Source organism: Oreochromis niloticus, linkage group LG3, assembly GCF_001858045.2.
Source record: "Oreochromis niloticus isolate F11D_XX linkage group LG3, O_niloticus_UMD_NMBU, whole genome shotgun sequence".
Classification (NCBI taxonomy): Eukaryota; Metazoa; Chordata; class Actinopteri; order Cichliformes; family Cichlidae; genus Oreochromis; species Oreochromis niloticus.
Genome location: NC_031967.2, coordinates 36,876,627 through 36,892,062, shown reverse-complemented (window position 1 = coordinate 36,892,062; position 15,436 = coordinate 36,876,627). Strand labels below are relative to the sequence as shown.

Sequence of the window (15,436 nt, the reverse complement as noted above, 5' to 3'; positions counted from 1 at the left end):
CCTTACATTCTTTAACAAACTTTATTGATTTTACTTATTTTCTTTTGTCGTTAAATAATCATTTACTAAAGTGGAGTTAACGTTATAATTGACCTGTTTGTGTGTGATTTATTTCTATACAGTGTAGTTTTATTGCATATTTTATACCATAAGCATTAAAAAGGGAGTATCAATAAGAAAGTAACAAAAGGAACCCAGGGCCCCTCTCAATAGAAGTGGGACGGGTGTTACAAAAGATAATAGCATTAATAATGAAATAATATTAATATGAAGAGGCACCTCAGTCAGTTGTGATGTGAGGTGGATAATTGTTAAAAGTAGTCTGCATCAAGCTTAAGGTTTGCTCAAATTCAGTACAATGACATATGAGATGAAGAAAACAAAGAAAATATCTAACTAATCAGGTGCATAGAGGCACTTGACCTGCTTGAAAACCTGTCATCCTAGATGACACATTGCTGAAATATAGAGCACACCTATACTAACAACTAACAAGCTAAACCCTGTATACAACAGCTAAAGCTACAGAATTGAGAAGCTGAACTAAATATATGGTCACTGCTAAGCTGATGAGCAGGCCATCAGTAACTTGTTTTTGTTTTGTTTTTGTTTTGTTGGTTTGAAAAATGAATACATTTATGATCATACTTGTGGATCACAGTGGTACATAATGATTAGGCATATGATTTACTAATGCAGATGTAATAACTTTATCCTAAAATTCAAGGAGAACAAACAAGAACAACATCTTCAGTTGTGTCTTGTTGTTGTTCTCTGTGTAGTGTGCTAAATTTTGTTTTTGTTTCTTTTGTTTGTTTGGGTTTTTTTTTTGAAATGTTGCTTGAGTGATGAGTACTGTAACTTCTGAAGTAGCTCTCACCATGCGTCCTTGATGATGACAAGTCCAGAGCCAGCTGAGAGCTGGGTTGTCTGTTTTGTTTTAGGTGACAAGGCAGAAAAGTTAAAACTTAGTTTCTTGTTTTGAAAAAAAGAAAAAAGAGAGGTTTTGTGTTTCTCAGCCAAGAACAACTACAATTTCATTTTCTGTTTTTGAGAAAGGAGAATTTAAAATAATAATAATAATAATAATAATAATAATAATAAAACAAACAAAGAGTGATGTTTTGCTTAAGTGTTGAAGCAGGCTAATACTGCAACATACCGTCTAATGCATGATCTGCGAGCAATATATGAAATCATTTTATTTATCTTTAAATAAACTCCAATTATGGAGACCTGAAGTCACATGCTTAGGGCACACCCTCAGGTGAAGGCAGAAAGCTACTAAACAAAGAAAAGAAGCTATACAAAATGCGCCACAGCCACAAAACTAAGCATTCACATTCTTTCTGACTCTTTGTGAGCCTGAGTTATGACCTTGGCTCCCTGTTTTTCTGCTTCCACCAAGGGTGGGGGTGACGCTCCCGTGGCATGTGCTCTGTTCTCTTTACTATCACAAAGAGGCCCCTACTCTCTGAATACAATATTCTCTTCATAACTCAGCAGTATAAATGTCATGAAACGGTGTAACTCACTCACAATAAATCAGCAGTATAGGATAATACAAACCTATCTAATAAATCTAATGATTTTCACATTCTTTTAACTCAGAAGTGTGATGCAAACTAAAACTACATACTGATTATACAAGAAGTATGATGTGGCCTACAGCAGTATCATGATTCACTCATTTTGATTACAGGTATAATGTAATATAATCTCACAACTACTACAAGCACATTTGCCTTTCTTAACACACGCGAGTGAAAGGCAACTGTTAAGAAAATGCTCTTTTGGGTGAGACAGGCCCACGGGACCTGCCTACAAACGCACACACACGCAATGAAAAAACAGCTTACACTCATGAACACGTGAAGATTTTCCAGCAAGGTTAGAGCAGCGAAACTTAACATACACCTGTTGTTTTAATGATGAAGTTTATCCACTACTAACAAATAAACTCTCTGGGTTGCAGGACAACAACTTTAAAAAGAATGAAACTGGTATGACCAACCAGCAATGAAACAACAAATTTAGTGGTTAAGAGTCAAATTGTGAGATGTTTTCTGCTGATTGAATAATAGAAGTGATTACTGAAGGAAGGAAATTGCTTTTTGGGCTTTTAAACGTGATCTTACGAATTTTAACATGTACCTGTGTTGTCCTGTCAGCTTGGTGGGTTATGAGTTGATTATATGGTGAGAAAAAAAAAAAAAAAAAAGGGGCGAGAGAAGGCTGACACAGGGCCTGGCCCAGTGTTTCTCCCCTCTCTGAATAACACAGCCAATACAATTTTCCTGTTGTCTGTTTTTTGTTTTTGTTTTGTTTTTTTCCTCTATATGTTTAATTACAGGCTGCTTTGCCAGCCCTGAAAGCCGAAGCTGACCTGGACTCCTGCTCTCCCCTCTACCATCTTTGACGTGACCCTGACCAAATGCTGCAACAGCTGGACCCATAACAACAATCTGAAAATGTCAACAGTGCTACAGGAAAGCGATCTCATGCAGCAGAGACGGAGGGCGTTAAATCCAAGGCCCGTTTCACTACACGGGGGAGATTTACAGATAGCTTCAGCTGACAGAGCTGTGACGAGACGCCCATTAAGCCCGAATGAAAAGTAAGGCCGAGCAAAAGAATGCTGACCTTGATAACTCTGCATTAACACTGTGCAGGACAGTGACGGACCAACACGGATGATCGGGCAGCAGAAGAAAGGGCGTGCCAGAGACAGGAGGAGCAACTGAGGTCAAAAGGCACCTCAGAATGGACAAAACACAGAAGAAGATGCAGGTTTCACCTGCGGTGAGCATGGACACTGGAGAAAGGACTGCCCCATTTGGGGCCAGGACCAGGACAGACTGAACTTTGAGCAGCAGCAGCAATGGTCACAACCGGACTGAAAAGGAGGAGGGCAGGACCCCAGGGCACGCTTCAGGCCGTGGTTTACCCAAAACACCAGAACAGGAAAGTGATAAACATACACAAACATACACATCTACACACACTGACTCAGAATGAAGAGAAAGACACACCTGAACAGACGTGCACTTGTTGATTGAGTGAGAAATGACACACACACACATCAGACAATGTACACTCATCAAACATGACTGATGCCCTGAACGCCTTGAGACAGATCCAGCAGGCCCAAAATCAGGCCTATGTAAATAATACAAGTGACTGCTAAAAAGACTACTACTCCCTTTTCACTGTGCAATACTTTTTGTTAAAAACCAACGGTGCAATAGACTTCAATACTTGAAATACTTGAAATACTTGCAATTCCTTTGTATTCTTATTTATTCTATTTATTCCTATTTGTATTTTTACTTTTATTTTGTGTCTTTGTAACATGTATCCTGCCATGTCTAAAACTCATGATTAACCGTATAATTGTTTCCACTGTTGCTGCATACATAGCCGTGACAAATGATGATGATGATGACCCCGACCTGTTGAAACATGAAAACTTTGTGTGATTAATGATGGTGTGATAGAAACTGTACAACAAGATGTTACATACTGATATCTCACTTGAAAGTTATACTGACAACAGGAGGGAATGTCAATGGAAAATTGTACTTAGTAGTCAGTATAAGCTTTTAATGATATAAGTTTGCATATGATAGAATACTGTATGTTGACCTCTGATGACTTAGACTGTTATCCACTACAAGACTGTTTTATAAATTCTTTCTCACAGCGATAATAGCTGAACAAGCAGGAAGAGGAGAGCTGGACACTCTTATCTGACGCTCCCTAACAAGAAGAGAGGCCGCGTCTTTCTGTATCCCACAACACACATGCATACACCTGAACCACTCTTATCTTCACTCCCTACGCACTAACATTCCTCTGCCTATGAATAGACGTATTCACTGTTGTATTACTTTTGTATATAAATAAAGACAAGTGCAAGAACAGAGTGCTGCTCACAGGGCCCCCACTCTGGTGTGAGTGTTCTGTGACCGCCCTTGTATACAAGTGAAAACCACAGCGTCTGTGTGTGTTTCTACCCTTAGACTCTTAGCTGAAGAAGTGTCTTTAGAAAAAATCTCTTGACAAATTTCAATTAAGGTAGACTTTTTTTGTGCGTAACGCAGATTTTCTGTGCGCAGAGACCGTGCCAGCAGTGCGCAATTGCGCACGTGAGCAGCTTAGAGGGAACATTGCTCAGGGGGCTGAATTATTACGCACACCCCACTTTTCAGTTATTTATTTGTAAAAAATGTTTGGAATCATGTATGATTTTGGTTCCACTTCTCACGTGTACACCACTTTGTATTGGTCTTTCACGTGGAATTCCAATAAAGTTGATTCATGTTTGTGGCTGTAATGTGACCGAATACTTTTGAAAGCCACTCAATGTAATAGAAATTTCCATACATAAAATGAACACCGTCTTTTCTTTCATGATTATAAAATAGATTTCTTGTAACTACTTTTTCCTTGTCTTGTGTCATATCATAACTGTGTGACATGTTTACTAAATATCTTTGTGCTAAAAACAAATTAAAAGAAAAGTAGGGCAAACAAAACAAAGTCATGTATATAGAGACAATCATAGAGTAGCGATGACAGATGGACTGCATGTATTGTCTAAGTTGGGTGTGTGCACGTGTGACGTCAAATGTACATATGCGGGAAGAACAAAAGGGGCTTTTGGTTTTCAGACAAAAATATTTAATCATATGAGGTTAAAGTTCTTCTGTTCTTTGTGTAAATGCTTCGGATATAAAATTCCTTTGGTAGTTCACATGGTGCAACAGCAGCCATCACACAAATCCCAATGAAAGGGAATAGATTGAATTTATGCTTCCCGTATTGTGCTTAAGCAAACTTTTATGACTTTTGGTGGGCTTCAGGTATGCTATGTGTACAATTTAAATTTAAATGCCACTTTTTCACCATTCATTACACAGACAGTCTGAGTTTTCATTATCGCTTTATCAGATATTTACCAAAGAAGATAACTGAGATACGTCTGGAATCTCAATGTTTTTATTTGTTTCATGGTTGTCGAGTAATCAAGACTATCCCTTGAACATCGGGTGTTCTGGAAATAAGTAAAAAGCAGTTCATTTGGGAAAACAAAGCAATTTCTTAAGAAGTAAAATCATTTGCCTGAGCTGCTTTAATAAAGTAGAGAAAAAAGTGGATTTCTGCATCACCAATGGTGACGTAAATAAGACAAAAAGCTGCTCAAAAGCAGTAATGCTGAATATAAAGAAGAGAAAAAATAGTTGTTCAAAGCAACCATTTTCACATGGGGGACAGAAACTTCAGTTTCGTGACTTATTAATTTTAAATTTACATACAAAACATTGGCACGGCTTCCCATGTCTCCAAGTAAATGGACTTTGGTTAGAGACCTGAGATACTGTTGTGGTGAACATAAAAAACTTACATGTGTTGAGTTTCCCTCTGTGTGTGTGCACAATACTGTAGTTTTTAATACTGAGAGCAGTGTGTCAGGATTTACAAGATGAATCATCATCAATTTCAAACTCAAACTCAAATCTCTTATTTTAAGGCTTTTACATTAAAATATAAAACAACTTGAGGTGACTTGTTGTTTACAACTTATTGTAAATCGGGGCCCATATAAATAAAACTTTATTGAACTGATTTGTTTATCAAAGTTTTTGTAATTACAAAAGGAAAACGTTTTCCTCTCGATGGGCATTCTGAAGTAAAAGGTCATTACTGACAAAACTTGCTCTTGCATAAGATGGAGGGGACATTTCAAGTTGGGCATACTGTAATAACCAGAAAACTCACACTGACACCTCTCACCAACCACTGCTGAAAGTGTTTACGAAAATAAAATATAAAATAAAAATAAAAAACTTAACAAATGTAACAGAGACCAAAGATAATGTTAGCCCTGCCTTCACAGTACATTACTGTCAGACAGACAATCATGAAACTTTTCTCGTTCTACAACATGTCCCAGCCTACTTTTGCCTAATGACTTTCTTTTGTGCAGAGACTTTATCACATTCATCATGTCGCTCTCTGCACTGGTACCGCTGCTGCTGCTCGTCTGTAGTGTCCAGGCTAATTTTTACAGTATAGTGGTGAACTACTACCCAAGTGGCAATGATTCAACAGGATCTTCCACTGTAAGTACACTTTCTTAAAAAACAAGTAAATTTGCTTTGTGAATTTTAAAAATTATTTAGGTAAACATGTCTTCACTGTAAATCTGCAGGGCATTCTTTATTACAAGTTGGGCTACAGCTTCTGCTTGAACAGTGTGCCCTACTACATCGACGGTCAGCCACTTGTGCTACAAAAGGTCGATGAGCCGATAAATGGAGAGTGGTGCCAAACTGAAGGAGTCATCTCTAAGTATTTTTCCAGCAACTCTATGTTTTCAATTCCGTGAGTGCACCCGTACATAATTACATATGCATAAATATAGACTTTGTTGTTGATTTGTCACTGAGGGGGAATGAAATTTAATACCACAACTTCTGAGAAGTCATTCATTTCTATTGCAGGGCCTCTGGCATAGACTGGATCTTTGGCATCAAAAATGGCATCGTATCATTTCAAATTCAGGCTCTGGTGGAACTGAGGATCCGCTCTGACATCGGCAAAGCCAACACATCACCACAGACCACTATCATACCAGCTATCAGGTCAGCCCTGTTTGTGGCTCCATTTCTTTTTTAGTAATTATACAAACATACATACATTCATACAATTTTATGTGTCACTTCTGGTAAATTCATTGCCTTTCAGACACGGAAAGTTTCTGTGTAGAGATGGATGAGGATAGAGAAGTCTTAAAGTGAAAAATTAACCTTTGGTCCTCCTTCATTAATGCAATTTTGAAGCTCTTGAACCATAAAACCTGAACAGTGTCCAGGCTGTGGGTGTACTGAGTAGATTTCAAACATGAACATATAAAAATGGTGTCAGGTATTTCACAGAGATAAAAGCAAATAATGGAAAATTTGATTATTTTATATTTTTATATTGTTCCTTCAGTGGGCTGGTTTCAGTCATTATGCAAATGTACTGTTTATAAGGTTTGGGGAAACCTGCAGCCAGCTGAGACTGAAGAAGTCACTTGGATGAGTGACGAAACGTTTCTCCCACAAAATGCTACGTCCAGATGAACAGATTCAACTTTTGGAGATTTACTTTCCTGGATGATTGAGAATGCATCAAGACATTTTTTTTAATTTATTTTTATTTTAACTTTCTTTCAGAGTTCCATCAAACTGTCCAAGAAATCTGAGCCTGTTGATGTTTGATCCTGATGGAGACATAGTGAAATGCAGAAATGGAGATGCATCACTCTCAGAGTGTAGGCCCTGCACACCACCATCTGTTCTCAGCCTTTCACCAGTAAGTAACAGCTATTACTCTTTTTGTCACACGGGACATGTTGGCATAAACATGAATCCTCGTGTACCAATCTATACTAAATCTGATTGTAATGAATTTTTTAACTATTTTGTAATAAGGTCGCTGCCATCAGGTCTAATGTTTCTCCATCATCCTCTCAGTATCACATTTGCACTTTGCTTACTTCTGATGCCTGGTCCTCTTTTGCTCCTGTTACCTTACAGGACATTAGTGCTCTGCTTGGTCATATGAAACTGACTTTAAACCACATTGACGCACTTCCTCCATCAATTTTTTTTAGTGTGTTTGACTCTATTGGCCCCTGTGTTAAGGAAATAATTAATTCTTCTCTTTATACTGGCTCAGTTCCCAACTTTTTTTACGCAAGCTATTGTTAAACCAATATTAAAGTTTAGATCCATCTCTTCCAGACAGTTACCAATATCATATTATTTGTGTCAAAGAAAAATCGGTAGCAGAACAACTTAACAACCTTTTGGAGAAAACAATGTTCTAGACATTTTTCCAGTCTGGTTTCCGCAAATTGTACTCCACTGAAACGCTTCTTACTTGGAGTGTCTGGTGACATTTTGATGGCAGCAGACACTGGAGAGTACACCGTGCTGCTTATATTGGATCTAACCTCTGCTTTTGATACTGTTGATCACAGTGTCATGATAAATAGGCTTAAGGATTTGTTCAGGATTACTGGTGTTGTTTTAAAATGCTTTATGCCGTATCTATCTGAGAGAGCTTTTACTGTCTTTATGAATCAAGTGTTGTCCGAAACATCAGCTTTGCCTTCTGTGGTACCTCAAGGATCTGTTTTAGGTCCGATTCTCTTTTTGCTTTGTATATTCAATCTAGGCAAAATTATCAGATGTTACAATAATATTTCTTATAATCTCTATGCAGATGACATTCAGTTATACACTTCTTTCAAAGCTTCTGAATTTTATAAATTGGCTTGTTTAAATAATTGTCTGTCAGTAATCAAACAATGGTTAAACAACAATTTCCTCCAGTTAAATACAGATAAAATAGAAACTTTGATTGTTGCTCCTGATCTTATGATTTCAGAAATTAAGCAGGATATCAGTTTTTTAGGCTCTTCCGTTCAATCAAGTTTCGGGCAAGTCTTGGACACCCAAATCAAGAGACTTGGGTCTCATATTTGGTTGTTCAATGTCTCTTGAGAAAAACTTCAAACAAACTAATTTGAAACTGTTTTTATCATCTAAGAAACATTTCTAAACTCAGCCTACTGGTGTTAAAGGCAGAACTTGAGATGATTATTCATGCTTTTATTTCTTCTTGATTGGATTATTGTAATGGTCTCTTTACTTGTTTCAACAAATCAGCTTTGGTTCGGCTTTAGACTATAGAGAATGCTGCGGCAAGACTTTTAATTGGCACAAACAAGAGGTCACATATTATTCAATTTTTTGCTTCTCTTCTTTGGCTACCAGTAAAAGTAAAAAAATTAGTTGTAACTTTGTGAAAAGTTCTACATAATAAATTTTAGTTACTTACTTGCAATGATGCTTGATCATAGCATCATTTCATATCATATCTGGCAAAGTTGGTCTAAAAAACAAATCAAAACCCCTGCTTTTTGTTCATTTAGATAAGTGTAAACTCTATGTGAGGTGTCTTCATGGCCCAATTTTTGTCTTCTTGCAGTCCTCTTGTACTCTGTCATTCAGCCCCACGAACAGCAGTGATGAAGGTCCGTATGCGGTACAGCTGATGATAGAGGACTTTCCCAGACAGAACATAACGTTGACTCAAACCAACGGGACACAAACAATAATAACAACCAACGACGCTATCAGCAAAATGCCAGTTCAGTTTGTCGTGAGAGGTAAAAATAATTTCTCCTGGCTCCTGCTTAATGGCTCTGTTATTTTGGCCTTTTTTTCTTTTCACCCTGAAGCTAACGTTACTTTATCCTTACTGCAGAAAATCCTGAATTTGTCAAGATTTAAACAACTTGTCTTTATGGCTGCTTATGAACTTGGAAAAAGCTTTCTCTTGGCTACCTGTAGATGAGAAAAACAATCCTGGTGGGCCAGTTAGAGTTTCTGTCCTTAAAAAAATGTCTTTATTATTGTCATCACTGCTTTGTGTGTTGTTTCAGTGGATCCTGCAGCACCATCGTGCACAGAGGGACTCTTTCTACCCATGTTCCTGCCTCCAACCCCAGCCCACAGAACCCAGCTCTACACCAGCGTCAATCAGACTCTGGCTATCAGCATCAAGGCACAGACACTTAACTCCACGTAAGTAGATATCTAAATATATAATTAAAAGACTTTATTTGTTAAATTATCAATGATTAACACATCCTGCAGAACTGACTGTTTCTAAAATTAAAATGTAGCTTTAATGCGCAAATCAAACCTATTTTTCATTTAATCAGATCATGAATCTTATCTTCTGAGTTGTGTAACTTTAGCACTTCTACACTGCGCTGCTACAGACAGGTTTGACAAGCCAGCAACCCAACCGGTTTTATACTGACGTTAGGATGTACTGGCACTAGGTTAAGCTAAGACAATTAAAGAGAAACAAGAATAAAATAAACATCTTTTTAGCCAAAATTGATTGATTTTTACAGTAAATAAAATCTAAAATAATTATTTTAAAAAATTATATAAAAGTCACATATCAGGTCAAAATGCCACTCTAATAGTTGAAGCATTTACAGCATGTCACAGGTAAACACTTTTTTCTTATTGTAGATCATAAACTTTTTAAAAACTAACTTTTTTCTTGTTTTTTTTTTAAAGGATCTCTGAGCTGCTGTTCAGCGCGCCGCACACAGTAACTGAAAGTCAAACAGGCCCAGGAGAGTTCACACTGACGTGGACGCCATCTGACTCAGTAGCTGGACAAAGCCACCCCATTTGTTTTGTTGTCCAAGCAGTTTTAGGGTCAGTATCCTGTTTCATGAATACGATCCTACTCAAAAGTATATTGAAACTTTCATTAAAACAAAGTGAAATGGAGCACATGTAATTTGCACATACATTTGAGTGTACGTCTGTTCCAATGAAACTATTTAACTTTGAGGACTGACTGGCTTAGTTAATTGCCTGCACTTTTTCATTTTGCTTTTATATTCACTCATAAAATGCGTCCAACCTTCATTCCTGTAAATCTTTCAGACGCAGGCATTTTAATTATAGTATCAAAACAACTGGAAGGCAGACTTAGAAAAGAAACCAAAATTCATTGAAGACAGTAGACATGGGTGTGTCAAATACCTTTGAGGAATAATTCCATAACAACAGAGACATACCTGAATGGGTGTGACAAGATCAACTTGATAGTTGAAAGAAGAGCAGAAGAAACAGATAAAAAACAGCAATGGTTTATAAAACAAGAACTGCCTCAGTAAGTAAAAGAATGAGAAGAAAGAGAAAGAAGAGCAACACAGTGAGTCCAAACACAGTATACGGTCCAGCTGCAAACAAAGCTTTTACTGTATTAGTGATAAGAACAGGAAGACTGGCCAAGTCAGTTTCCACATTTAAACCTGTAAATACTAAATGGAACATAGGTTAATTTGCCAACTTATAACTCATTTAATGCTAAAAACCTAATTTTTCAATCTGTCCAAACTAATAATATACCAAGTCCACAGCAACATACAAGTCTCTTCCTGTAAAGCCATACACATGTTATTTTTCCTTTCATAGCTGATTCATTATTTGGTGCGCACAAATTTGTTAGTGTCTGATAAGAAAAATACTTAAAGCTTTTGTCCTTTTGAGTATAAAATCATGACTGTTAAGCGTTGAAGGGTACTGAGCCCACATTTTACCTGCTGAAATCCTGCCTCACTGGAAGAGCATTTCTAACAAAGATACTAAAGTTTAATGGTTTGGAGACTTGGTGTTGGAACTGCATTAAATGATTGTGCAACAAATATGTTTGATTTTGTTTTTTATACTTGCAGAGTTACATGTAAATTTACTGATGCTAATTTTTTTTAAAGCTATTCATAAGGCACTGCTTTTTCATGTTCTTTGACTTCAATCCAAATCCATCAAACTGTACCAAACTGAATAACATTTTTATTTAGATGTGTAACTGCAAGATAAACTCTCTAAACATTAAAAAAATGTATATTAAAAGTAACGTAAAATGCATTTTGATAAAGAATCTCTTGTACTGATTTATTTTCACAGAGCAGCCAAGTACCACTCTGAGCTTCGATGTGTCATTGCGACCGTTAGAAAAGGTGAGCAGTGATTTAATGTCCAATACCTACAACTACATAATTGATACAGTTCATGAGTAACCTCTGTTTCAACTTTTTACAGCATCGCCAACTACATCACCCAATACACCAGAGTGTGAGTATGAAGGCCTGGACTAAATTAAAGTTAGCCTGACTTATCAGATTTAGAGAATAAATAGAAAATAGTAGCAGAACAGAAACTAGTACTTGCATTAAAAATGAATCAAACCAAAAAGCCAGAACTTTTTTTCCCTTCATTCCAGTGGAATAATTGGTCTTTGCATAGAGCTCAACTTTGGTAAACACTGGGTCAAATTCAAACCACTCACTGACTGCAGAAAACTGGAGAATCCAAAATGAATTGTGCTGGATCATCTTAATTTCATTTTCATCTTTATCACAAATCCTCCACTAGAGGGTGGAGTGGTATGTTAAAATCTAGGGCTGGCAAGCTTAGTTAACAGTGTTGGTAAAGTTACCTGAAAATAGTAGTTAGTCACTAATTACTGATTACTTCTCCAAGTAATCCCATACTTTACTGATTACTTATTTTCAAAAGTAAGTTACTTTATTAATTAGTTACTTTTAAAAAACATGATACACACCCAGAAATTGTAATAAAGCAATAGACATTTCAGCCCAATTCTATTTTTTGTGCATATATAAAATCTGTTTTGTCTGTTTTTAAAACTTGTTTTATTACTTTTATTTTTTTTAACTTTACACACACTGCATCAAGCAAAAATTAAGGAAGAAATTTGTTTAACATTTAAACCTATTTCCTGCATATTCCAGCATGTAAAATAAAATGGGTTTTTTTGTGTTTACACTCTTTCAAATAGATGCAAGTAAAACACAGCAAAAAATAAATAAAATCAAAGATTTAGCGGCACTAAGTCCTGTCGCTCTTAAATCTATTTTCACCTGTTTAGCAGGAGTGGGGCAGGTGGAGGTTTGCCCGGTGCCGCAGCGGTCATATCAATGGAGGGATCCGGGGGTTTCTCTGTCAATTTCACATTCCCGTGGCGGCTTGCTTGGTGCTTGCTCAGATTTGAAGTTTAATTTTTTGCTTTAAAACAAGGTTTTCTTCCCATGCAGGCTAATGTTTTTGTCACTTTTCACAGAATCAAACTCAAAGTAATGTCAATATTTCCAAGCTTTAAACACTGCATGGTCGTACTCTCTCCCGCACTCCATATTAACCATTGTTGACCTACACGCGTCTGTTGCTGACATGGACTTCACACGCTCGTGCATCATTGTCATTAGACACTCTACCAAACAAAATCACAGTTTAGTAACGCAGTAATGCAGTGTGTTTAAAAAAGTAAACAGTGAATGTAACAGTAATTTAATTACTTTTTTGAAATAGTAATCCCTTACTTTACTCATTACCTGTAAATAATGTAATCAGATTACAGTAAAGCATTATTTTTAACGCACTGGTGACCATCTCTGTTAATTAACAAACTACATCAAAAAAACCAACCCAAAAGTTCTTGTTGGTTTAGAGACTAACATGGTGTCTTTGTGTTTCTAGATGTTGCAGCTCTGAAAATGAAGTTGTCTTCTACAGTGGACTTGTCTCAAATCAATAGGGATGTCTTCTTAAATCAGGTTAGAATTTTTCTTATCCAGAGTTAAACTGACTCACCTCCTGCAACACTAATGTTTTGGACATGTGGTGTATACTTGTATACAGCGAATAACAAATGTATTAGAACACATGTCATGAAAACAAGAAAACAAAAGTATCTTAAAAGTCTGCAAAAGAAAACTTGCTTAAAATTCATATTGCTATTCATTAAGAAAATAACAATTTGGATTCACATTTTCATTCACGAATTTCAGCTGGCACACTGGACTTCTCTGAGAAGTCTGAAAATAATCAAGCATAATTATGCTGTGTGGCAAGAAATGTATTTTGAGTCATTTAAAAGTCTGCACTCATGACTCACGTTATGACATATTTAAACAAATATACATTTTCCTCAACATAAAAATATTAAAACTGTTTTGTAGATGATATCTCAGATCCACTTTCCAAAGAAATACCACACCTGAGAGAGCGGCGATGTTTTCTCACTGCTCCTTCTTTCTCCTCAGATTAAACAGAAACTGGAGTCATATGGACTGCCTGATGACGTCAGTCTGCGCCTCATAAACAGTGTGCCACAGATTGGCGTAACTGCAGCGTCCTCTAATTCTACAAGATGAACCTGAAGTCCTGCATCTGCATGCTCTATCTTCACTCTTTCTGTACCAATTGGAAACATCTGTGTGGAAAGATAATACAAAATCTTACTTATCACGCATAATTTTGCATTCAACCTGTCTGTCATAAAAATTGGTGATAAAACATTATTTGAAGTAGTGTTAAATTTTTAAAGGAATCATTCAAGATTTGTAATGTGTGTAATATGGGTCTAGATAATTCTATTTCTTATACTCTCAGTATATATACATGCTTTTCTGGCGTCATAAAGTAGTTCTTCCACATCTTAGCAATCAGCAGTTAGAAAAAAATCAAACAAACAAAAAACAGTAAGATTTTTGAAAACAATTTTTTTTTCTACAAAATAAGTCAAACGTTTTTCTTTTTCTCTAATACATACAGTGGCTTGCAAAAGTATGCGGCCCCCTTGAACTTTTCCACATTTTGTCACATTACAGCCACAAACATGAATCAATTTTATTGGAATTCCACGTGAAAGACCAATACAAAGTGGTGTACAAGTGAGAAGTGGAACCAAAATAATACATGATTCCAAACATTTTTTACAAATAAATAACTGAAATTCTTGCCATTCTAACACATGGATATGTTTTGTTTTAAACCATTCCATTGTTGCCCTGACTTTATGTTTATGGTCGTTGTCCTGCTGGAAGGTGAACCTCCGCCCCAGTCTCAAGTCTTTTGCAGACTCCAAGAGGTTTTCTTCCAAGATTGCCCTGTATTTGGCTCCATCCATTTTCCCATCAACTCTGACCAGCTTCCCTGTCCCTGCTGAAGAGAAGCACCCCCAGAGCATGATGCTGCCACCACTATATTTGACAGTGGGGATGGTGTGTTCAGAGTGATGTGCAGTGTTAGTTTTCCGCCACACAGAGCGTTTTGCATTTTGGCCACAAAGTTCCATTTTGGTCTCATCTGACCAGAGCACCTTCTTCCACATGTTTGCTGTGTCCCCCACATGGCTTGTGGCAAACTGCAAACGGGACTTCTTATGGTTTTCTGTTAACAATGGCTTTCTTCTTGCCACTCTTCCATAAAGGCCAACTTTGTGCAGTGCACGACTAATAGTTGTCCTATGGACAGATTCCCCCACCTGAGCTGTAGATCTCTGCAGCTCGTCCAGAGTCACCACGGGCCTCTTGGCTGCATTTCTGATCAGCGCTCTCCTTGTTCGGCCTGTGAGTTTAGGTGGACGGCCTTGTCTTGGTAGGTTTACAGTTGTGCCATACTCCTTCCATTTCTGAATGATTGCTTGAACAGTGCTACGTGGGATGTTCAAGGCTTGGGAAATCTTTTTGTAGCCTAAGCCTGCTTTAATTTTCTCAATAACTTTATCCCTGACCTGTCTGGTGTGTTCTTTGGACTTCATGGTGTTGTTGCTCCCAATATTCTCTTAGACAACCTCTCAGGCTGTCACAGAGCAGCTGTATTTGTACTGACATTAGATTACACACAGGTGTACTCTATTTAGTCATTAGCACTCATCAGGCAATGGCTGTGTCCGAATTCAGGGGAAGGATGCTTAAAATGCCATATTTGGAGGCAATGACGTCACAGCGATGCGACGAGGACTGTCCGAATTCAAAGAG

At 37.2% G+C, this 15,436-nt stretch overlaps 1 protein-coding gene across 1 annotated transcript; it reads left to right on the top strand.

Annotated features, from left to right (window-relative positions):
* Positions 1-4,330: 4,330 nt before the first annotated feature.
* LOC102076971 (uncharacterized) lies at positions 4,331-13,975 on the top strand. Its single transcript, XM_005459532.4, has 11 exons — positions 4,331-6,125; positions 6,215-6,387; positions 6,507-6,647; positions 7,224-7,362; positions 9,046-9,226; positions 9,503-9,644; positions 10,155-10,298; positions 11,559-11,611; positions 11,694-11,726; positions 13,152-13,228; positions 13,718-13,975. Exons 1-11 carry the CDS (start codon positions 6,009-6,011, stop codon positions 13,826-13,828), a joined length of 1,311 nt encoding a protein of 436 aa, XP_005459589.1. The 5' UTR covers positions 4,331-6,008; the 3' UTR covers positions 13,829-13,975.
* The last annotated feature ends 1,461 nt before the right edge of the window (positions 13,976-15,436 follow it).